The following is a 24,521-nucleotide window of genomic DNA, read 5'->3' on the forward strand; positions in this document are numbered from 1 at the left end:
AGTAGCTGGGACTACAGGCGCCCGCCACCTCGCCCGGCTAGTTTTTTGTATTTTTTAGTAGAGACGGGGTTTCACCGTGTTAGCCAGGATGGTCTCGATCTCCTGACCTCGTGATCCGCCCGTCTCGGCCTCCCAAAGTGCTGGGATTACAGGCTTGAGCCACCGTGCCCGGCCTTTAATTTGTAATACATATATCTCAGGCCAAACTTTAGTTGTGTTTATGAAAGAAGAACATTATAAATATTCATTACGATCTGGTTTTGGTAAAAACAATTAATGGGATAAATACATATATTTGAATGTTTCATTCAAATAAATAATAATATATTGTAATATATAGATTCTAAATATATAATTAAATATCATATGATATATGATATATAATGTATAGTATATATGTTAAATATCATGTATGGCATATATAATCTATAGTGTGTATGATAACTGTTATATATGACATATATAATGTATGCTATATATGGTAATTCTATATTAGACTGCATATTCTAATTCTAGCCACTAAATCAGAATGAAAATGGAACTAAATATGCCAAAAGTTGGGTTTTTTTGCTCTTCTATATTTCAAACTTTGACAAAAATTCTACATTATTTTGTAATCATATTCAAGTTACTGAAACTTTTAAAAGTTTATATGCTCAATGGGAAGCCCTCCCAATATGTATTGTTCCCATTTGGAGCATGGTCCCAAAGCACCTCTTAGAATACGGGTCCCCTCTAGAGGCCATGTGGAAAGGACAGACCTCTTTCTGTTCGCCTCCAGCACAGTACAGAGAGGGGATCAGGTGAGCCTTCCATTCTTCCAATGCCTGCAAAGGGGTCTTCCTTTTATCCTCGGAGTGGAGCCTGGGGGGAATGGGAGGAGCAGCTATACAGACAGCTCCCTCTAAGTCATCCATCTGCCTCTCATCTTCTACAGACAGGCTTCCCCTGGCTTCCTGGAGTTGTAGGCTCTGGATAAGCAATCGACAAGCTTCCAAGTCAGCTTCCCACACTTTCCCAAGCAGTGGACACTTGCAGCTGAGACAGAGAGGAAACAGAGGAAACAAAGGCATAAAAATAACCTCAGTGATGTTTCATCATACCAGGTCAATACCTAGTCTACCAGGCTAAAAGTCAGCCAGTCATCTTACACTTGATGACTTAATTTCACAGTGATAAATTACTTCAACTAGAAGATGTATCAGAGGGACCAAATTTGTACACCATCAAGTCACCATGAAATGTGTTGGTCCTTAGCTGCTTGGTCTGCAAAGGCATCCAAAATCCTATGTATTTTTCCAGACTCAGCAGCCCAATACAACACAGTTTCTGCTCATATCTGTATTTCCAGCCTTACTGTCTTGCTTTGAATCCTCAGACCTGTCCAATTCTTCCAAGCTAGATCATCTCTCTCCGTCCATTCCCCACCAACACACATACACCCAAGCCTTCATCTGACTAAATTATATTATCTTCAGAACTCGGCTTAAATAACCTTTTTGGGAGAAACATTCCCTGCCTTCCAACTGGAAAATATGATGGATCTCTTAGCATTTTTTACTTTTATTTCAGAATATTTATCACAATTCTAATTATTTATGTGATTATTGTTTTCTTTTCCCTGAGGGCAGGGCTTGTAACTATGTTGTTCTCTACTCTATTGCTAGACTCTTTGTGTTAGTCTGTTTTCATTCTGCTAAAAAGAACTGCCCAAGACTGGTTAATTTATAAAGGAAAGAGGTTTAATTGACTCATAGTTCAGCGTGGCTGGGGAGGCCTCAGGAAACTGACAATCATGGCAGAAGGTGAAGGGGAAGCCAGGCACCTTCTTCACATGGTGGCAGGAAGGAGAATTGCAGAACGAAGGGGGAGGAGCCCCTTATAAAACCACCAGATCTCATGAGAACTCACTATCCTGGGAACAGCACTGGGGAAACTGCCCCCATGATTCAATTACCTACACCTGATCTCTCCCTTGACATTTGGGGGCTATGGGGATTACAATTCAAGATGAAATTTGGGTGGGGACACAAAGCCTAACAATATCATTTCACCCCAGCCCCTCTCAAATCTCATGTCCCTTTCAAATTTCAAAACCAATCATGCTTTTCCAACAGTACCCCAAAGTCTTAATTCATTGTAGCATTAGCCCAAAATTCCAAGTCCAAAGTCTAATCTGAGACAAGGTAAGTCTCTTCCACCTAGGAGCCTGTAAAATCAAAAGCAAGTTAGTTACTTCCAAGATATAATGGGGGTACAGGCATTGGATAAATGCTCCATCCCAAATGGGAGAAATTGGCCAAAGCAAAGGGGTTACAGGCCCCATTCAACTCCAAATTCCATCCAAGCAGTCAAATCTTAAAGATCTGAAATGATCTCCTTTGACTCCATGTCTCACAACCAGGTCATGCTGATGCAAGAAATTGGTTCCCATGGTCTTGGACAGCTCCACCCCCATGGCTTTGCTGGGTAAAGTCCCCCTCCTGGTTGCTTTCACAGTTTGGCATTAAGTGTCTGCAGCTTTTCCAGGTACATGGTGCAAGCTATCAGTGGATCTACCATTCTGGGGTCTGGAGGATGGTGGCCCTCTTCTCACAGCTCCACTAGGCAGTGCCCCAGTGGGGACTCTGTCTCTGGGCTCTGACCCCACATTTCCCTTCCACACTGCTCTAACAGAGGTTCTCCATGAGCACTCCACCCCTGCAGCAAACTTCTGCCTGGAAATTCAGGCATTTCCGTACATCCTCTGAAATCTAGGCAGAGGTTCTCAAACCTCAATTCTTGGCTTCTGTGCACCCACAGGTCCAATATCACATGTAAGCCTCCAAGCCTTGGGGCTTGCACCCTGTAAAGCAACAGCCTGAGCTGTACATTGGCCCCTTTTAGTCATGACTGGGACACAGGGTACCAAGTCCTGAGACTGCACAAAGCTGCAAGGCCCTGGGTCCAGCCCACAAAACCATTTTTTCCTCCTAGGTCACCAGGCCTGTCATGGGAGGGGCTGCCATGAAGACCTCTGACATGCCTTGGAGACATTTTCTCCATTGTTTTGGGGATTAACATTTGGCTGCTTGTTACATATGCAAATTTCTGTAGCCAGCTTGAATTTCTCCTCAGAAAATGGAATTTTCTTTTCTATTGCATCATCAGGCTGTGAATTTTCTAAAATTTTATGCCTTGCTTCCCTTTTAAACATAAGTTCCAATTACAAACCATCTCTTTGTGAATGCATAAAAATGAATTATTTTAAGAGCACCAAGTCACCTCTTGAATGCTTTGCTGCTTAGAAATTTCTTCCACTAGATACCCTAAATCATCTCTCTGAAGTTCAAAGTTCCAGAGATCTCTAGGGCTGGGGCAAAATGCTGCCCATCTCTTTGTAAAACATAACAATTGCTCCAGTTCCCAACAAGTTCCTCATCTCCATCTGATACTACCTCAGCCTGGACTTCATTATCCATATCACTATCAGCATTTTGGTCAAAGCCATTCAACAAGTCTCTAGGAAGTTACAAACTTTCCCACATCTTCCTGTCTTCTTCTGAGCCCTCCAAACTGTTCCAACCTCTGCCTGTTACCCAGTTCCAAGTCTCTTTCACATTTTGGGGTATCTTTATGGCATCTTCAACATGGATCATGAACTCAAATACATAGCATGCCCAGCATGCAATATAAATGTGTGGAGCAGAGAAGGGATGATATAAACCATGACAACTAATATTCAGCCTCATTGGTAGAAGATAATAAAAAGGAGTGACTCTGGCTAGTTGGGAGTACATATCCCTATATACGGAGCACATCATCAACTCATCAACTCAGGCACACTGAAATTATGAGGGATGTAAATTCAATGTTGACAAAAATTTTGACTTTTTTTGGAAAACCAAAAATCAGGAATTTTCAATGAAAATATATATTTTCTTCCATCCAGACAGCTTCATGCCAGATATTTTCTACAGACCTATCTTCCATTTAATAACCCTTCCTTCTACTGTCTTGAATCTGCTGTTCAATCTACTATTGTGTTCTAAGTTTCAGTTACTTTTAATTGGATTTTCTTCTATATATTCCAGTTCTCTGTCAAAATTCCCATCATATTCCCTATTTTCTTGTACATACTAATTAACATTCTCCCAAAGCCCATGTCCATAAATGATGAGATCAGAAGGATAAAGAAGGAATTAGGCAGAAGTAATATTGGAAGAGATTATCAGCTGAAAATACCATGCGTTGACAAAGAACATCACACCACACATTTACCATGTGTTGACAAAGAACATCACACCGCACATTTAGGAAGCACTACAATTCAAAATAGGAAAAGATCAAAGAAAACACATACCTAGGCCCATCATAATGAAATTTCTAAACATCAAAGACAGAACAAAACTCTTAAAAGCAGTGAGAGAAAAGAAAGGCATCTTAACTTCAAACGAACAAAAATATGGATGACAGAAACAGTGAAAGCTAGGAGACAATAAAACATCTCTAAAATGCTGAAAGACATTAATTGGCAATCTAGAACTATGCAATCATTTTGAATTTTCTTCAAAAATAAAGTAAAATAAGCTTGGCATGGTGGCTTATAATGGGAGAGGCATAACGGGACTTCTCATGTACAAGAAGCATTTTATTTCTTGATGGTGATGATTCCATGAGTTCATTTTGTGAAAAATCATCAAGCAGTACATTCATGATGTGTGTATTTTATGTCCATGCCAATATAAAATAACAAAAAGAGAAAGAAAATATAATAAGAAAAGGAGGAAGGAAGGAAGGAAGGAAGGGAAGTAGGAAGGAAGCAAGGAAAGAAGGAAGGAAGGAAAGAAGGATGGAAGGAAGGAAGGGAAGTAGGAAGGAAGGGAGGAAAGAAGGAAGGAAGGAAAGAAGGATGGAAGGAAGGGAAGTAGGAAAGAAGGAAGGAAATGAGGAAGGAAAGAAGGGAGGGAGGGAATAGATTTTCTGAGAGATGCACTGGAGCAGCAGTGCAGGAATGGGGTCTGGTCCACACTAGAACCAACAGTCCTTAGTTGGGGGCACTTTGGTATTTTTCGTTTTCCTAATTTTAGCCAATCTAATAGGTAAAAGGTAGGACCTCGTTTGAAGTTGCATTTCTCCACTAGGATCATTTCATAGCCACTCAGATTTTCTTCTGTGAATTATCTTTTCATATTCATTGCCTATTTATTCCTTTCTTGGGTTCCCTATCCTTTTCCCAAGGGTTTTGTTGAAGGAGACATTTTATTACCATTTCAATATCTTTAACTTTTACACTCTATTCAAGTTTTCCATTTATTCTTCTGTCCATTTTAATATTTTATATCCTTTATATAAATTAATCCTTTTTGAATGAATTTCAAATGTATTGTTACATGTTTGTTCATATTTTTTGAAACTATTTTAAAAATTACTTGTTTGTAGATCTCCTTTCCAGGATGTGTTTTACTTATTCTTTTTCTGATTTATCTTATTCAGTCTTATCAAAGGTTTGCTATCTTATTACTCTTTTCAAAGAACTGTTTTTTCCTTTGTTAATCTTCATATTAATCATTTTTCACTATTTCATTGATTTGTTCTTATCTTATATTTCCATTTTCCCCATTTCTTTGAATTTATTATCTTACTTTCTATTAGCTTTTGTTAAACACTTAACTCATTTGTTTTCTTTTTCATATTTTCCTCTTTTGATATTTTAATGTTATAATAAGCATATTTAAAGCTCTTAATTTTTGTCTGAGTAATACTTTAACCATATCCAATATATGTTTATTTAAATTTTTAATTATTAAATATATTAAATATATATATATATATATATATATGTATTTTTTGAGACAGAGTCTCGCTCTGTTGCCCAGGCTGGAGTGCAGTGTGATCTCAGCTCATTGCAACATACAGAAAAATATGGAAAATAATTTAGCAAACACTTGTGGGCCCATCACAAAATCTATCAATTTGAAATATTTTTCTGTAATAGCATTATACTTTTTTTAGAATTTACAGCATCATTGTCCAGCAGATTTTACAGACAGCGGTTTTCATTATCTTTCCTAATGGTTCCCTTGTTAATTCAAGGATTGTATAGTGATAGATATGTTTTTTAGTTTCTAAATAGAAGAGATTTTTTTCACCTCCCTTTTTGTTAGATTAATACCTAATTTTATTGCATACTGGTTAAGAATTAACTCTATAAAATTATCTGAGGGTTCTTCTGTCACCTAGTACTTCATTGATTTTTGTAAAATTTCTATATGTGTCCGAAAAGAATGAGCATTGTGTTCATTGAAAGGAAAGTGAAGGCATATTATGTTATTAAAATTTTTATGTATTTGTTTTTCTTGTTGTTTGCTTCATCCATGAGTTTCTGAAATGAGTGTTTTAAATTTCCAACTATAATTCTTGATTCTTCTATTTCCTCCCATAATTTTATTGGTTGTTTTATTAGTCTCAGATTATGATGTTAGATACCCTAGGGGTTCCAATCATTACATTTTCTAACTGCTTCTTTTCTTTGTATGACAATTTTCATTATTGATATTATATTTTGGCCTTAAAGTCTATTTTGTCTGATATTAAAATTGTTATTCCAACACTCTTTTAGTTCAATTTTATCTTTTTACCATTCTATGTTTTCAGTCTATTTGCATATTTTTAAAACGACTCCAACACAAAACATTTGCTGAATTGTATAAAACCCATTCTAAGATTTTATCTTTGGATTGCTGGTTTTAACCCATGTACTCTCAATAATTGTAATTACTGTGTAATTATTGGTGTTTTCTCATTGATTTTAGCCCAGTTTTTCAATTAAAAAATTCCCTTTTTTCTTTTTTCTATTTTCCTTTTTCTTTTTATTAAATTCATATACAATTGTAAGAAAGAATATAGAGAGATCTCACGTACCTTTACCCAGTTCTTCAAAATGGTAACACTTTGCAAAACAATAGTGCAATATCATGCCAGCATATTGACATTGATAAAATCCACCGATCTTTGTCAGAGTTCCCATTGTGTGTGTGTTTTCATAAGTGATACACAACTGTATCACTTATGTAAGTTCAGGTACCCCTTACCACATTCAAGCTACAGAACAATTCAATTATCACAAGAATCTGCATGTCCCCTTTTATAACCACACCTGCCTACGTCCTATGCCTCCCCTCCCTAGTCCCTGGAGACCACTAAGTCTGTTACCCCTTTTTAAAATGTTGTCATTTCAAAAATGTTATATAAACAGAATCATACAGTAGATACCTTCAGGAATTGGCTTGTGTGTGTGTGTGTGTATGTGTGTGTGTGTATGCTCAGCATAACTCCCTGGAGATTCACATATCAATTGTTTGTTCCTTTTTAACTGCTGAGTAGTATTCCATGCTATGTATGTACCACAGTGTGTTTAACCATTCACCCACAGACAGACATTTCAGATACTCCTAGTCTGGGGATATTATGAATAAAAGATGCTATGAACATCTGTGCACAGGTGTTTGTGTGAAATTAAATTTTCATTTTTCTGAAATAATTGTCTAACAGCACAATTACTGGGCTGTATCATAGTTACACGTTTAGTTTTGAAAGAAACTGCCAAACTGTTTTTCAGAGTGGCCATACCATTTGCATTCTTATCAAAAATGTATGAGTGATCTTGGATCTTCATCAGTAGTTGGTGTTATAATTTTTTTTTGTTTCTGCCATTCTGAGAGGTGTGCAATACTATCTCATTGCAGCTTCAATTTCCATTACCCTCATGTCTAATGATGCTGACTATCTTTTCATGTGCTTCTTTGCCATCCATATAGCCTCTTCAGTGAGGTATATTTTATGTCTTTTGCCTCTTTTCTACTCAAATTAACATTTTTTAGTATTGAGTTTTGAGACTTTATACATTCTACATACTAATGATTTGTCAGATATATATGGTTACAAACATGTCTCCCAGTCTCTAGCTTGTCCTTTCATCCTCTTCACGTGAATCTTTACAGAGCAAAAGGTTTTACTTCAAAGAGGTTCAGTCTATCAATGTTTCCTTTTACTTGACTGTGCTTCTAGTGTCGAGTCTTAGAAATTCTTGCCTTGCCTTAGGTCTCAAAGACTGACTCCTCTTTTTTCCTAAAAGGTTTATAGTTTTATATTTTACAATTAGGTCCTTGATCCATTTTAAGTTAATTTTTGTAAGAAGTATGAGACTTAGTTTGAGTTCATCTTTTTGCTTATGAATGTTCAATAGCTCCAGCTCCATTTGTTAAAAATTCTATTATTCCTTCATTGAATTACTTTTATACATTTGCCAAAAATCATTTCATCTCAATTTATTTATAATACGTTGGATTATATCTCTTGGTATATTTTGCATAACAATTGTTCTGTGTGTTACAATATGCTGGTGGCATCACCATCAGCTGGCACCAATATTTTGCTACTTTAAGTATCAAATAAGCCTCCCTTCCATTTCAGTCTCTACCTTCTGCACTTCAAAATATTATTTCCTGGCGTGTTGGTTCACACCTGTAATCCCAGCACTTTGGGAGGGTGAGGCAGGTGGATCACCTGAGGTCAGGAGTTAGAGACCAGCCTGACCAATATGGTGAAACCCCGTCTCTACTAAAAATACAAAAATTAGCTGGCACAGTGGCACATGCTTGTAGTTCCAACTACTCAGGAGGCTGAGATAGGAGAATTGCTTGAACCTGGGAGGTGGAGGTTGCAGTGAACCGAGATCGCGCCACTATACTCCAGCCTAGGTGACAGAGTAAGACTCCGTCTCAAAAATAAAATAAAATAAAATATTATTGTCTTAAGTATCAGATGACATTAACATTTTTGTCTCAATAACCATAATAGAATACATAAAATTCATGAAGTAAAGGATAGTCTACTGTGTTTCTACTCTTTTCATTATTCTATATTCCTTTCTGTATCTCTAAGAGAAATTCATCTAGCTAATCTTTAATCTGCTAACAAGAAATACACGTAGTTTTCTTCATCTGGGAATATCTTTATTTCCTCTTCATTCTTAAAGGATAATTTTGCTGGATGTAGGATTCTAGGTTGACAGTTCTTTTCTATTATCATTTGATAATTGTGCCGCTTCTTTCTGGCTTCCATAGTTTCAGATGATAAATTCACTGTTACTGAAATTTTGTTTCCCTATAGGTAATAAATCTCTCTGGGTGTTCTCAAGGATTTTTCCTTGTCTTTAGTTTTCAGAAATTCAATTCTTATGTGTGTTAGTGTGGATTTATTTGTATTTATTCTCGTGGGGATTTGTGTAGCTTCTTGAATCTGTAGGATTGTGCCTTTCACCAAATTCTAGGAGTTTTTAGCCATTGTTTCTTCAAATATTCTTTAGCCTCACTCTCCTTTTCTCCTTTTAGAATCCAATGATATAAATGGTGGATCTTTTGCTATGTCCCACAGAGCCCAGAGGCTCTGTTCATTTTTTTCAGTCCATTGTTTCTTGTTCAGATTGGGTAAATTCTATTAATCTGTTCTCAATTTCACTGAATCTATTCTCTGTCACCTTTACTCTACAATTGAGCCTATGCAGTGAGATTGTTATTTCTGTTTTCGTATTTTTAGTTCTATAATTTACATTTGGTTTTTTAAAAAATTTCTGTATCTTTGCTGACCTTTTCTAATTTTTTCATTTGTTGTAATAGCTTATTGAAGCATTTTCATGATGACTGCACACAATTCTTGTCACGTAATTCCAACATCTGATTCATCTCCATGCTGGTTTCTTTCTTTCAGTTGATTGTCTTTCCTCATCCAAGCTGTGATTTCCTTGTTTTTTATTATGATGAATGGTTCCTAATTATATCTTGGGCATGTGGGTCATTATGCTAAAAAAACGTTGAGTTCTATTTAAGTATTTTATTTTATGAGGGAATTCTGTTTAGCTTTATCATGTAGGTCCTGTCCCGTCTATATGTGGTTCCAATGGAATTTTGATATTTGAAGCCATTACGGTGTGGTTCCTTTTGTTTGTTTGGCTTTGAGTTTTTGTTTTGAGTTGGTTGTTTTGTTGTTGTTGTTGTTGTTGTTGTTATTGTTGTTGTTGTCGTTTGTCTGCTTGATTCATCTGGCTCTATGAGAACTTCCACTGGTCCCTGATGGTGCTAGCTGAAGGGGCAGAAGGGGCCTCCCCCCAGGTCAGTAACTGAATGTCTCTTGGTGGGGGTGTAAAGTCTCAGGCTCTGGCCCCTGGTGGGGCAGGGAGGGGAGAGGAGGACACTTCCCAGGCTGGGCATCTGTTGTGGCAGGGTCCCCCTTGCCAGGGGCTCCTGGCTAACCGGGTGTCTCTGGGAGGGGAGGGAGTTGGAGGCCAGCAGAGAAGGAGAGCACCCCCCTGGCTGCTTATTGTTAGCAGCTCCAAATCCAGAGCAGGAATAAACCTAGCTGAGCTGCCCTTGGCTGCTTGGTTGGAGGTCAGGGAATCCAGGTCTAGGTTGTCTTTTTTCATGAGGTAGGTATGTAGGAAGCCCTGAAGCTATGTTTTCCCTCTAGTCCTGCAGTCCCAAGGCAGATTATGGTCCTCTCACAGTCTTTTAGAGTTCTCCTTCAATTAGCTCTTGCATTATTTTCAGGATTTAGAATTGCATTTAGTGGGAAGAAGCAGAGAGAAATGGGTCCATGCCTTTTTTCCCAGATCAGAAATCCTCCCTTACTTTTTAAACATTTTTAAAAAATATTTTCCTACTTTCCATTGAGTGGATCAAATCTTCTTCTATTGGTCTAAAAATTATACATTATATTTTTGTCTTCTGGTAGTTTCCTTTGCATCTATAAGATCATATTTATGTTTTTCCGTATACATTTGCTGAGCTTTTCAATTTCTACATCTTCCACCCAAACAAGAAGAAAAGTGCGTTAGTATACTTTCACCTCACGCTCATTCTACCCCATCCCACCCCTGAAGCAATAAATTGATATATATTTTGAGGCTATATTTTAATTCCAGGTTTTTATTAAGATTTATTTTTGTTGTTTGTTTGATTTGTAAGTTCTCTATTTCATCAACAGTAAAAAATTTGCTAAGGTTTATTTGCATACTCTGTGACACAGCTCATATTATCCTCCTAGACTTTTCATCTTCTTGAAATACTTCCTCTAAGAATATTCCCAAGAAGCTTGTGCATGATAAATCTTTTATGTATTTCCAGGTCTCACAGTCCCTTTTAAATAATGGTTTTATTTCATATTCTTGGTTCCACATTTTGAAAATATTACTTGATAGCCTCTTGTACGATGTGGTCTATTGAGAAGTCTGAGATCAATCTAGTTCTCATCCTTTAGTAATTGACCTGCTCTTAGAATGTTCTCTCTACCACTGTTTTATGTAAATGTTATTACAACCTATTGAGGTATGCCTCTCCCCTTTTTTTCTATCCTGTTTTGCACTCTCCTAGGCCCATCAGTCTGAGATTTTATACTTATTCCTTTTTCTGGGTGGTTTTCAATCTTTCTCTCATATGTTTCCTTCCATTCTTCTACTGATTGTTTTCCTTCCTTCTGGGATTCTTTTTACATGAACGCTATTCTTCAAATTGCTTCACTTATCTTTTAAGTTTTCCCTCTCTCTGACTATTGCTGATGTCCTCTGAGAATTTCTGAGATCTTCTGGCTCACCCATTGGTTTCCCAGCTGAATCCATTTGGCATTCAATGCATTTACTGAAACTTAAAAAAAAAATTATACTTTGCATTCTTTGATTTTCCATTTGACTCCTTTTTAGGGTTTCATGTTTTATGTCATGTTTCCAATATCCTTCCTTATCTTTGGGGAATATTTGATAGGTGCGTTGAACACCTTGCATTTCTACTTCAATAATTACACTTCAGGTTTTAGCCATTCCATTTATTCTTGTTCTTTTGTAACAGCTGTCCTCCAAAGCAGTCTTGTTTATTTTCCAAAGGAGTTCTTATGTTCTTAGGCATATTAACTGCTTAGGCTGTTCTTGGGTCTTTGGAAAAGTGGATACTGCCCAGGCCCTAACTTGTGCAGGTCCCAGTGTGTTCAGGTGCTAGACGGGTGCAGGGAAAAGATACTCTGGGGGAATCATCTGTGCTCCCAGAAATATAGTCTCCCTCAGTTGTAATTACCCACCCCTTGGGGAACAGGGAGGACGGGGATGCTGAAATCCTGGCCATCTGCTTGACCCCTTCCCAGGCAGTGCTCCTCTGCTACTGCTTGTCTAGCCTCAACACCCCGAGCCTCACTGCCAGCAGGGGTTTGTTTCTGGAAGCACCTAGGTAGGATTGGCCTTCCTCAGCAATGTGAAGGAGGAAGAAAAGGTCATGTCTGAAAAGCCCTCCTCCACACTATCATCTGTTTCCTCCCCACACGTGGGCCAAATCACCTTCAGTTACCTGAGGAGTTCTCTGTTATTTTTTATTATGAACTTGACAGATCCATCAACATCTCTCTGGCTTCTATGGTGTGTGCAAGGCTGGATTCAAAAGAAACAGGCAGCAGCCTAGCTTATAACTTTCCTAAGAAAAAAAGGTTTGCTGCTTCTGTAAATAATGTTCTACAGTATAATGACTGGAATACTGTAACGTTGTGTCTATTTGCTATTTGATGGGATAGAGGATGTGTACCCTGAGTGAGGGTAGGGCTAGTCCCCAAACTTCTCTTAGAATGCACATGTCAAAGTTTGGAAGCCAGTTTGAGGGGATGCTATGCTAAGTGCCGAGGAAAATACGCAGTTGTAAAATTACAGTGTAATTTCATAATACATAATAATTTCATCAAGCTTTAGATTTTTAAGATACCTGCTTATTGCATCAGTTTGTACTAAAGAGAGCAGTGGTTGATTTTGCAGTCTTGAGAAGCTTTGTTATTTCTGCCCGGGGAAAACAATTAGGTCACTAGTAATCATTCTTTAAGAGAATGACTCATAGCTACTTGAACTGTGTGAGATCTTTGGTGATGTTTTCACAACCAGTAATGAGGCAGCTAGAAGATACAATTTCAGGGTTTGGGGGTAAGTTCTTGAGAACAGAATTGATATTCACCACTCCTGTTATTCCTGCCAGTTGGAAGTAAAATGGGGTCTAGGAGATCATCTGAGTGTGGCTTGAATCCTCCTGAGACTCAGGCATGTTTGTGTTTTTCTGTGGGGTTTTCTATGGGGAATGGTGCTGTGGGAGAGGATCGGCAGTGAGTTTGTAGGCTTCTATCAATTTTAGGAAAGGAAATACTGAGTTCTGACACAGATGCCTAGAGTTTCAGCTCTTATAACCAAAGTCTCTTTCCTGATTTATTAATAAGTTCACTTAAAGGGCCTTAGTATTTTACTCCATTTCTCGGAAGCTTTGAAAATAACCAGGTCGTTTTACATGACAGTGTAAAGTATCTGATGTGTGAATGGCCAATAGTACTAAATTTTCTGCTGCAAACTGATGAAGGTAGAATAGTCCTCATGTGTCTGTAGGCACTCTGGGCAACTTAACCTCCAATTCAGAAAAATAAATGTTGTCATTAGAAATGTTTAAATTTTACTCCTTTGTCTTTTATTTTCTAAGAAGGAAAAAGTAACACTATTTTCCACTGAACTTTTGGAAATTTTAGCCTCCTTCTCCAATGCCATTTCATAGTATGAAAGGAAGAAATGTAATATAAGAAAGAGTATTTAACAAGGAATCTGTAGAGGTCGTCGTTGGTTGAAACTACCCACTCTTTCTTGTTTTGCCCTTCCTAATAGAATTTGGTTTATGTTCAGATCTCCCTTGGAACACAATGGATAGCAACCCCTCCCTGGATTCTTAGTTAGAATGTGATGAGATTAAGGCAATTAACCTATGACAATTCCCTTCATAGTTATAGGAAATATAAATTAGGTAAAACCATTCTTTCCAAAACTCAGCCTGCCAGACAATAAGGGACATTTTGCAGAAAGGCAGTGCAGTTACTCATCATCATCCTCATCATCCTCATCCCCATCCCCACTCCCACCACCACCATCACCATTGTTAATAGTTTTTGGTCAGGTGCTGTTCCAAGGGTTGTACATATATTACTTAATTTAGTCTTCAAGACAACCTCATGAGGTAAGATGGTGTTGCTACATTGTAGTGTTTTTAAAACATAACCTTTAAACTGTTGACATTCCTATAATAAAGAGCTGGTGTCTATATCCTCCTCTCTTGAATCTGGGCTGACTTTGGTGCCTTCCTTGGAGTAACCAATGGAACAGAGAGGGAGTAATGCCATCTAACTTCCAAGGCAAGGTAGGGAAAGGCCCCATAGCCTCCACCTGGTTCTTCTGGGACCTTTGCTCTGGGGCAAGCCAGTTGTCATGCGAGGAGTCTATCTATCCCAAGACTGTCATGCTGGAGGGACTACATGCTTAGTCGGTGGCCCCCACTGGGATCCCAGCTGACAGCTGTTGCCGTTGCGAGTCACATGAGTCCTGGCGCAGCCCCGCACAGAGAAATGCCCAGGCAAGACCTTCCCAGATTTATGACTCACCAAATTGTGAGCAAAGTACAAGGACTGTTTTAGGACAGGTCTCTATTTCACAGGTGAAGAAACTAAGATATCATCAGAAATCAAAGATCTATTCTAATCATTAGCATAACAAACTTCCCTTTCCTGTTGTGGATAAGCAAACCAGCCTCGCATTTTAAAGTGCTTTCCAACTTTACAGCCTACTTAAAACTTGAATAACAATTTATTTTCCTGTATCACTGCATAGTATACCAGGGTGAAGACAGAAAGAGACCACCACCAGGAATAATTAAATTGATCATTATCTGAAGCAAGAATTGAAGTTTTAAGACACAAAATCAAAGTTATTAGGGATCCCCATCAAATAAGCTCTTCTTCTTAATTTCTCCATTTTTATTCATGGTGTCCTTATACCTGCCACCATCCTGGCCAGTTTGCTGTCTGTGGCCCCTTGAGAGCAGGGATCCTGTCTCTTGCCAACTCCTCCAGTCCAAGCGCCCAGCACAGTGCTGACATAAAGCAAGCACTCAATGCATGTTAAGAGAGTGAACCAAATGAAGGCTAGAAATCTTGGTCATTTTTAAGCTTCTTCTTTCCCTCAGCCCCAGTACCCTCTTATAGATTATAAACTGAGAATATTGTTCAGGTCCCCCATTTCCAGCACTACCCCAAATTAAGCATTTTATTTCTTTACTCCAGGAAAACTACAATTAGTGATAGGCCTTTCTGCCTTCAAATATTTCATACTTCCAATCTATCCCATCTATTACTGCTCCAAAAACGTGAATGTCTCTTATTCCTTGTCAAATGGAGAGCAAAATTCTCAGAGGCCTTTCCCAAGATGCCCTCGGCCCTACTCTGGACTCCTCATTCATTGCACCCCTGTGAGTTCTCCACATACCCGCCAAGAGGACCTCTCTCTCTTCACAGAACAAAGGCACAAGTTTCTAATTACAGATGCCTATTTCTTATGCCGTTTCTCCAAAATCCACGCACATTGAAATCCAATCATTTCATCAAGGCCCATCTCAAGGCTCACGTCACTTTAATACAAAACTCTTCCCTGACCTCACAACCATATGTGATGTCATCTTTCTCTGAACCACATGGCAATTTGTAGTACTCTCAAGAGAGTTGTTACAGTCCGCCTTGATCTCTGGGTTTTGTCTACAGGTGCCTTCTTCTACTGTATGTAATTAATGAGGTTTGAGAATATTTCATGTTCATTTTTTAAAACCCTATGAAGCCTGTAGTCTAGCAAGATGTCATCCACTATAAGAACTCAATAACTAATGAACTGAACAAACACTCAGGGAAACTACGTTCAAAGGACTCCTACAATGAAAAGCACAAAAAAATTGTTTAAAAATATCCATTCTAGTAAAGATTGATAGGGTAAAATCCTTTTCTATAAGTGATCCCAATGGATTCACTGCATTAGAAACTAAAGTCTCAGGGTAAGTCTCAACATGCCACTCTATTTGGCCAGTGGCCAGTCCAGTATTGGCTTCTAAGCTGCCCAATATCTAAATGAAAATTTTTACATTATTTGACTCTAACTCGAAGCGGGGAAAACCTTTCTAAGCAAACACAAACCTGAAACCCAAAAGCAAAAAAACAGTGAAAAATCTAGATACATATCAATGTAAACTTTTATGTGGCAAATGTGCCATAAATGAAAGTCAAAATATAAATGACATATTAGGAAAAAATATTTCCAACATGTTGCATGGTCTATGAGTTAGATTTCTTAACCAGCAAACATTTGTGAAAGCCAAGAAGTAAAAAAGCAAATATCCCAAAAGAAAATAAGCAAAAAAGGCAGAGGAAGAAAAAAAAAACAGTCAATCAATATATGATTTGCATCCAACATAAAGATGCGCAGACTCGGAGACAAAGGCCTCGGAGTTGTATAGTTTGCTGTTTTAAAGGTGAGGGATATGTCAGCTGCCTTTTTTAGGAAAGTAATTCAGCAATATTGGTCAAAATTTAAAATGCACATGCCCTTTGCATTAGCTATTCCTCTTCTAGGCATTTACTCTACAGGAACATTTAGACAAGGTAAAAGAGACACATAAAAAAGGATGATCATTGCAGCATGAGAAATAACTGGAAACAACCAAATGGAGAAAATTGGAATCAGCCACACTTATTGTTACATATCATACAGCCACTTTTACCTTTTAAAGTTGAAAGACCTCCAAGAAAAATTAAGCAAAACAGGCAAGGCACAGAACAAAATTCTGTTATGATTCCATTTGAATTTTCTGAAAGTAACAAAAGGACATATATGTCCATACATGAGGGAGGTATTTCTGGAAGGATGCACTTAAAACTGTTAACAGCTTCCTCATGGTTGGAGGAGAGCAAGTGGGGCTTTTCCTTTACATTTTACTCCTTTCTGTTGTGTTGTTGTTGTTGCTCAAATAAGCCACACACACCCTTTAATAATAAAAAAAAAAGGAACATACTTTGTCCACTTATTTTCCTTTTGTAATTCTGCCAAAGCATGCACCATCCTTAACTGTGGTGCTAAACATCCCCTCTTTGCATAGATATCCCTGTGATGGTTTGTGGGGGCCCCTGTTTTGATCAGTGCAAGCTCAACGTCAGGGAGACGGGCTTCCTAATAAGTGGCCTTCAGAAGTACAAGAGCTCCATTGAGTCTTGAGAACTATAGGATAAATGGAAACACATGCCACACTAAGGGCAGTCAAGGAACTTTAAAGGGAAGCAGGAGTAAGACAAGGAGAGAGCACTCCTCGTAAATCGCCTCTCAGCTTCTCCCCTGAATACATTCCAGAATATGTATGGAGAGAGAATAGGTGCTGGCCAGACCCCACACGATAGGTAAAATGTGTTATTCTTCCTACCTCTCAGAACACACAGCTTCCCGAAGAGGGTTCGCTAATAAATGCCAAGAGAGTGGGATGGAAACAGATCTGCTAATGAGCTCTTGCCCAAAATGTTTTATCTGACAAATGTGTAGGTCAAAGAGTTATGGAGACAATAATTATGTGTAGCTAAGTGGACACATATATCTGGCTGTTGGAGAAAGAAAACACAGAAACGTGCCCAAAGTATTCTGTGTTCTAGAGAGGACAAAGAATGAGCCATGCTGCTATGTACACAGATGCCACCGGGCGAGGCTGACGGCTTACCATGAGAACTGCAGGACATACAGGCAGGATTGGGGTCAGGTGAAGGCCTTAGGGATGCTCTCCCTCATATCTGGTATTCCCTATCCACAAACCAAAGAAGGGGATGATGTTACCTCCAAACATAGTAACTGCAGTTCAGGAGACGTCTGTGACAAAGTTAGGAGTAGGAGGAGAAGGGAAATGTCCCAGCAATAGTCAAGGAAGAGAGCCTCTGTTTCTGATGTTGAAAAAGGAGCAGAGCTAGCGGCCTGCAGCCTCATCAGGGCGTGTTTGCAGGGGAAGTAGAGTCATTTCCAGTGCCCAAACCCCAAAGATTTAAGCCATGCCTACTTCTGGCAAAGAAAGCCCACACGTGACTCCTTTAAGAATGGCAGCCCACAAGTGCGAGACGGAAAGGCGTGAGGGAAGTAATCTGGGCTTTGTCTGACCTCACAGGCTGTCAGACTGTCACCCCAAGTACACAGAAGCAGTGAGGAATTTGACAACAGTATGAGGAGCAGTGCAAACCAATCACATATGTTTCCTATCCAAGCAGCCTTATCATCCCCCAACCCACCACCACAGGGTTCCTACACCATAAACACCTTTAGCTGTGGAGAGTGGTGCCTGCGTGGGGGGGCATTAGGGGGACTCTTCAGGCTGCCTGTGCTTCTGCTTGCCTTCCCCATGTCTTTCCAGGACCTTAGTGGTGGCCAGGACTCTCTGATCTACAACAGGATGTCAGGCCTTCTCTGAGACTGATGGTAATGCCTCATGTCTGCAGTGATCTGGTTTCCATGAACTGTGAGATAACAGAACCACCAGACAATACTAAGAAATATCCATTTCTCTTTTCCCCCATAACTCAGTGGCCCTAAGTGTTACACAGACACGTAGTGATGTGAGGATGGACATGGCTCATTGGCGAAGTGGAGAGTTGGAAAGACTGCAGAACCAGTAGTGGAGGAGAAAACAGTGCCTCTTGAGTCCTAGCCAAGGCAGTGCTGCAAGTTTTATCCTGGAAGCACAGGGAGGCACCCTCTGCCCGGAAGTCTAGTGTAGAAGCCAGACTGCATAGGTTCAAAGCCCAGTTCCACCACTTGCAGCCGCACAGTGTTAGGTCAGATACTGAACTCACCACGCATGCGTTTCCTCATCCATAATGGAAGGATTGTTGGACTGTGGAGAGAACTGCACAGGTACTTGATATAAAACACTTACACCTGTGCACATCCTAGAGCAACCAGGATCTAAGTGCTAGCTCTTATTCTTAGCAGCTCTCTCACTTCTGCTAATATGTCTGTCTCAACTCAGTCTTCCCAACTCTGTAGTTTCTCACAATAAGCAATTCTATAGCCCTTGTCTCAGGCAATGTCTGCTTTATCCCTTAAAAGCCAGCTCTCTTTGATGCTCTCCCTCACTCCTCTTGGAAAAGCTAGTTATTCCTTCCTTTGTAGCAACATAGCATTCTGTACCTGTATTTTGACATGAAGCATTTATTTTAATCATCCATGTACATGTGCTTCCTTACCAGAGCAAGGACTCTTCAAGGTCAGGGCATGCCTGTGATAAGCAAATCACCCAGTAAGTGAACACATTTCTTAAAGGGTTTTCTTTAGCCTGTGTTGCATTATCCTTATGCCATCACCAAAGATTAGAAGAAATCAAAGCACAGACCAGAACACAGAAGTGAGCTTCCAGCAGGACCTGCAGAATGGGTGGACCGTCAGCCGAAACAGCAGGAAGACCTATTTTCTCCATCTCATCTGTTTATGAGCCTGATTTGGGTAGGAAAGAATCTTGATAGACATGTTTCAGCTAACTGCTATTACTTCATGGTCATTCTGAAATGTTTGGTACCCACCAGTCCCTAAATTGGAGAAGGAGAAAGCAAAAGACCAGAGTAGCCAGGCAAGGAAAATGATAGCAAGGACTGGTTAATGAGAGCCACATGAATGAAAGGGACTGCTGAGGCTGGCATGGGACACCCCGGAGGCTGGTGCTGCTTACATAGACAAGGTCTGAGCACGAAGGTAAAGACCTGGTCAATGTGACAATCCAAGAGCAGTATGGGTCAGCATTGTTGGGGGCACATGGCATCTGGGGGCTCCCCCAGGCATCTCTCGGCTTCCAGTGAATGGAAGTCTCATTGAAGTCCATGGAACTCGCACCATTGAAATTATATGCAAATTGTGTGTGTAGGTACATTTTTATGGGAAGAGGTTCCACAGATTTAATGGGATTCTGTCTTAGTCTCTTCCGGCTGCTATAATAAAAATGCCATAAACTGGGCAGCTTATAAACAACAGAAATTTATTTCTCACAGTTCTGAAGGGTGGGAAGTCCAAGATCAAGGGGCCAACAAATCTGACATCTGGTAAGTTCCCGGTTTCTTGCAGGTGGTGTCTTCTTGCTGTATCCTAACACGGTGAAAGGAACATGGGAGCCCCCTGGGCCCTCTTTTATACGGGCACTAATCAGCACTCAGGAGGGCTCCACCCTCGTGACCTAATCACCGCCCAAAGGCGCCACTTCTTAACATCACTGCACTGGGGATTAGGTCTAAATACATGAATTTGAGAGAGACATAAACATTCAGATCATGGTAGATTTTTTAAAAGATTTGTGACTTTAAAAATAATTTATGTGCCTATGAATCACTTGGGGAATCTTATTAAAAGGCAGGTTCTGATTTGTAGGTTAGGGAAGTGCCTGAGATTCTGCATTTTTAAATACACCCATGTGATATCAACGTTGCCAGTCTGCAGTCCACACTTGGAGTAGCAAGGACCAAGTTGTGGTTCTTTTTTGTTTGAGACAGGGTCTCACTCTGTCGCCCAGGCTGGAGTGCAGTGGTGCGATCTCGGCTCACTATAACCTCTGCCTCTCAGGTTCAAGTGACTCTCCTGCCTCAGCCTCCTGAGTAGCTGGGACTATACAGACATGCGTCACCACGCCCAGCTAATTTTTGTATTTTTAGTAGAGACAGGGTTTCACCATACTGGTCAAGCTGGTCTTGAACTCCTGACCTCATGATCCACCTGCTCCAGTCTCCCAAAGTGCTGGGATTACAGGGGTAAGCCACCACACCAGGCCCAAGTTGCTGTTCTTATAAACTAAAATTGACAGCTTCTGGATTGCTAAGTCACATGCATCCATATAATTTAGATGCAAATTGATCTGAATTTTAATACATGTGGTAACATACACGTCACAAGACAAGCTCAGACAGGTATTACTGGCACTTTCTTAGATTCCTTTGAAGTTTAAGACCAGCTCATTGCTAATACCAAAGAATGAGGAAGACTGCTTTAGTTCATGGCCTTCCATCCCAGCTGAGAAAAAGATACCTGGAGTCCCAGGTACCTGGGTCCTTCTTGTTTGTTCAGAAGGAAATCCAGCAAAGAAATACTTTTTTCTTGTCTGGCTTTCATCCATCACCTCTGGGAAACTGTTTAGAAAAGCAAGAACGGTCAATAAACTCATTTTGTTCGTAGAGAATTTGTATGGTGCTGATTATTTATGCATATAAAAGATCAGATTAGGCCTTTACAGGCAGATACCAGACTTGGAGACTGCTGGCAGCAAGTTCCACTGGCAAACACTGTCAATACAAAGTGCATCTTAACCCTATTGTCATGGCTCAGCTTTCAGCTGACAATGAAGGCAATGTGACTGAAGAGTTCTAAGGCATTCAGGCTAAGTGAAAAAATCTGTCAGGGGCAGGTAGAACCCAGAGCATCTCACTGCTGAATTCTGCATCCACAGCTCTATCCCCAGTACACAAAGTATCATGAAGGCTGCAATCTAAATTGAAGTCTAAAAATAGCACAATAAAATTATTTTCTTCTTTCACTCCACCAGAGAGCAAACAGGCTGACATTAATATCTGCAGGGCACAACTGACTTCTCAGAGTTGATGTAGGGAGAACCATTACACAATCGCCCTTTCTCAGGAACAGACTGACTGTCCCAGAAAATAAGGAAGAGAAAGTAATTACCCTGTTGCCGAAAACCAATAATAGATATTTGATTATGATTATTAATGGGGGGGGGGGGAAGGAGGCAGACCGCTGAGCAGCAACCAACCACTAAATGAATCAGTATAAGGTTCTGGGAGGGAGATTAATTTTTGTTTTCTTTTCATCTCTCAGCCAGTCATTTGAAGGAGACGCCAAACTTTAAGCATGGCCTGCCACATCCTTATCAGTATTCAATACCACTGCCCTGTGGTCCCATTATCTTCACTGGATACACCAAGTGGAGTGACAGGCTCCTTGCTGTGGGGGATTGTTTTCCTTTGATTCTAAATGTGAAATGGATGAAGCAGGGTAACTGATATGTCAGATTTAGGAAACTCATTTTCAAGGCAGCAGAAAGACATTTTGTAGCAAATATTTACTTCTCTGTTTGTTTCCTACTGATATTGAACATACATGATCTAATCTGAAGGATGCAGGATTTACAATCTCTGTGAACAAAGGGATGTTACAGCTCATTCTGAAGAAAACAACATCATCAATTCCTTCAGCCCCTGGTGAAAACACTACTGTAGCTTGAAGTAACATTTGTCATAAAATAATGAAAGGGACCATGAGGAATGTAAGTAGAGACAAGACTGTGCAATTTCTCTGACTTCATATTGCTCCCTAAAAATCAGTTCCCCTACACTGCCTTACGCATCCATTGAATTCCCAATAGAATGTCTGCCTCTAAGTACAAATGAACATGGCAGCTTCATCCAAAGATGACCATTCCCAACTTGAGATCCCCAGACAGGAGACGCTGGGGACAGGGAGGGGTGACTTAGAACATGCTGGATGAGGGGACTGATGTGTATCACCCTCTCTGTGCCCGGCAGGGTACGAGACACTTTTTACGCATTCTTTCATTCTAGTGTACAATTTCACTGTGAAGCGAGTATTACTATTATGAACTCAACTTTACGGATCAGGACACAGGCTGAAGAGCATCTGGTGTTTGCTCAGAGTTACCTAGCCAGCTGGGTGATGGATCCAAGACTGAATCCCATCCCGATGACAAAACCTATGATCTGATGGCACCAGATTTTCACTCATTTTAGGAGAAAGATTTCAAAGTCTCCTTTTCTACCTGGGAACCACAATCTCCTATTGTACACTGAAACCAAATACAGCACTTACGAATTCATGTGACGAGTCATTTTGGTGTCACATACACAGCAGGAGACCCATAAAGTCACCCTTACCTGATCATTTTTTGCGGTAGGTCTTGCTCATTTTTGTGAAAATACAGAAACACTTTACTGGAGATGACAGAAACAACAATAGTAGTTGTAAATGGCTAACAGACATAACAGATATTCATTGATATGTGCAAAACTGAGTATTTCCCTGTGCTACTGGTTAAAAACAAAGGTTTCAATTGAAAACTATTTCAAAATTCTGTGTACCCACACGCATACACATAAATATGTCATGACGTACTTTCTGACATCTAATCCTTATTATTCTTCTCAGAACTCTAATCTTTAGCCTTTTCAATACTCCTCATCCTATTGCTACTAATGGCAGGAAAATGTTAACTGAGCATGTGCCAGTAATGGTAAGAACATGCTTTTCATACCATTCAATCTGCATAATAGCACACTGAAGAGGGTACTACTTTATTTATTATTATTATTATTATTATTTTGGTTGGTCAAGGGATGGAGTTTCACTCTTGTTGCTCAGGCTGGAGTTCAATGGCATAATCTCAGCTCACTGCAACCTCTGCCTTTCAGGTTCAAGCAATTCTCCTACCTCAGCCTCCTAAGTAGCTGGGATTACAGGCATGCACCACCATGCCTGGCTAATATTTTTTGGATTTTTAGTAGAGATGGGGTTTCACCATGTTGGCCAGGCTGGTTTCGAACTTCTGACCTCAGGTAACCCACCTGCCTTGGCCTTCCAAAGTGCTGGGATTACAAGTGTGAGCCACCATGCCCAGCCTACTTAATTTTCTTATATAGACAGAGAAATTGAAATTTAGAGAGATTAAATAATTTGTCCAAGATCATAAAACTAGAAAATGTTGAGGAGGCCAGAATTAGGTAATCTGATCCCAAAATCTATGTTCTTGACTCCGTGCTATGCTTTTTCCTCAAACCCCCTTCAGTTCATGTCCTTGCCAACCCCTTACTTCTGTCAGCCCCTAATCTAAATCTCCCTTTCCTCAGCAGTCTTGGGCAGTTCTTCATCCACTCAAATGCTACACTTCCTTGGTACCTTCCCTTGACTTCCCCCTTGGGCAGAACTAGTTCTTCCTCCATATATTATTTCTTTAGCTCTTCATGTATGTCTGTAGTAATGTCCTTATTGTGTCCGAGCCATGAGACAACAAGCTCCTTAAGGGAAGGCTGGATGCCTTACTCATCCTTGTACCCCTGGTCCCCAGCCTGAGGCTGGCGCATGGTAAAAGCTCCATATAGAATTTCCTAAAAGCCCATCACTGGTTCCATGTTTTGTTTGTACCCTGCCATCCCCTCATCCACTAGAGATGAGGAACATTTTATCAAGATCTTCTGAGTGACATCTCTTCAAATCCATAATAATGTTTTTGAATTTTCCCCCTTTTTTCTGTTTTCGTCAAGTGAAGAAGCCTGAAATTCATCAAACTATACTCAAAATATTATTTTCTAATTACCTCAATCATCCAATTTCTCTACTTTCCTTTGAAAGGCATTGTATTCTCCATATGTTTTATTCTAATTTGTGTTTCCTGGTAAACTTGTACTTTATTTTAAAAGTAACTAAAATTTCTAAATTCATAAAATCTATAAAATAGAGGTGGTTCATTTAATCACAGAAGGACTGACTGCAAAGTTATTTTCAGTATTTATCTTTCCTGATACATTTATCTGTCTGTTTAAAGATCAGTAATGACTTTATGGAGTCTGGGGGTAGATCTGGA

The 24,521-nt window shown here is 39.7% G+C and overlaps 1 protein-coding gene across 1 annotated transcript in view; it reads right to left on the minus strand.

The window, feature by feature from the left end:
- The window catches only part of DISC1 (DISC1 scaffold protein), a 406,407-nt gene that overhangs the window by 30,792 nt on the left and 351,094 nt on the right, over positions 1-24,521 (minus strand). The window contains exon 11 of the mRNA XM_023191797.3: positions 762-1,038. Coding sequence (XP_023047565.2) covers positions 762-1,038 — 277 coding nt within the window. The remainder of the gene's footprint in view (positions 1-761; positions 1,039-24,521) is intronic.

This window comes from Piliocolobus tephrosceles, chromosome 1 (assembly GCF_002776525.5).
Source record: "Piliocolobus tephrosceles isolate RC106 chromosome 1, ASM277652v3, whole genome shotgun sequence".
Lineage (NCBI taxonomy): Eukaryota > Metazoa > Chordata > Mammalia > Primates > Cercopithecidae > Piliocolobus > Piliocolobus tephrosceles.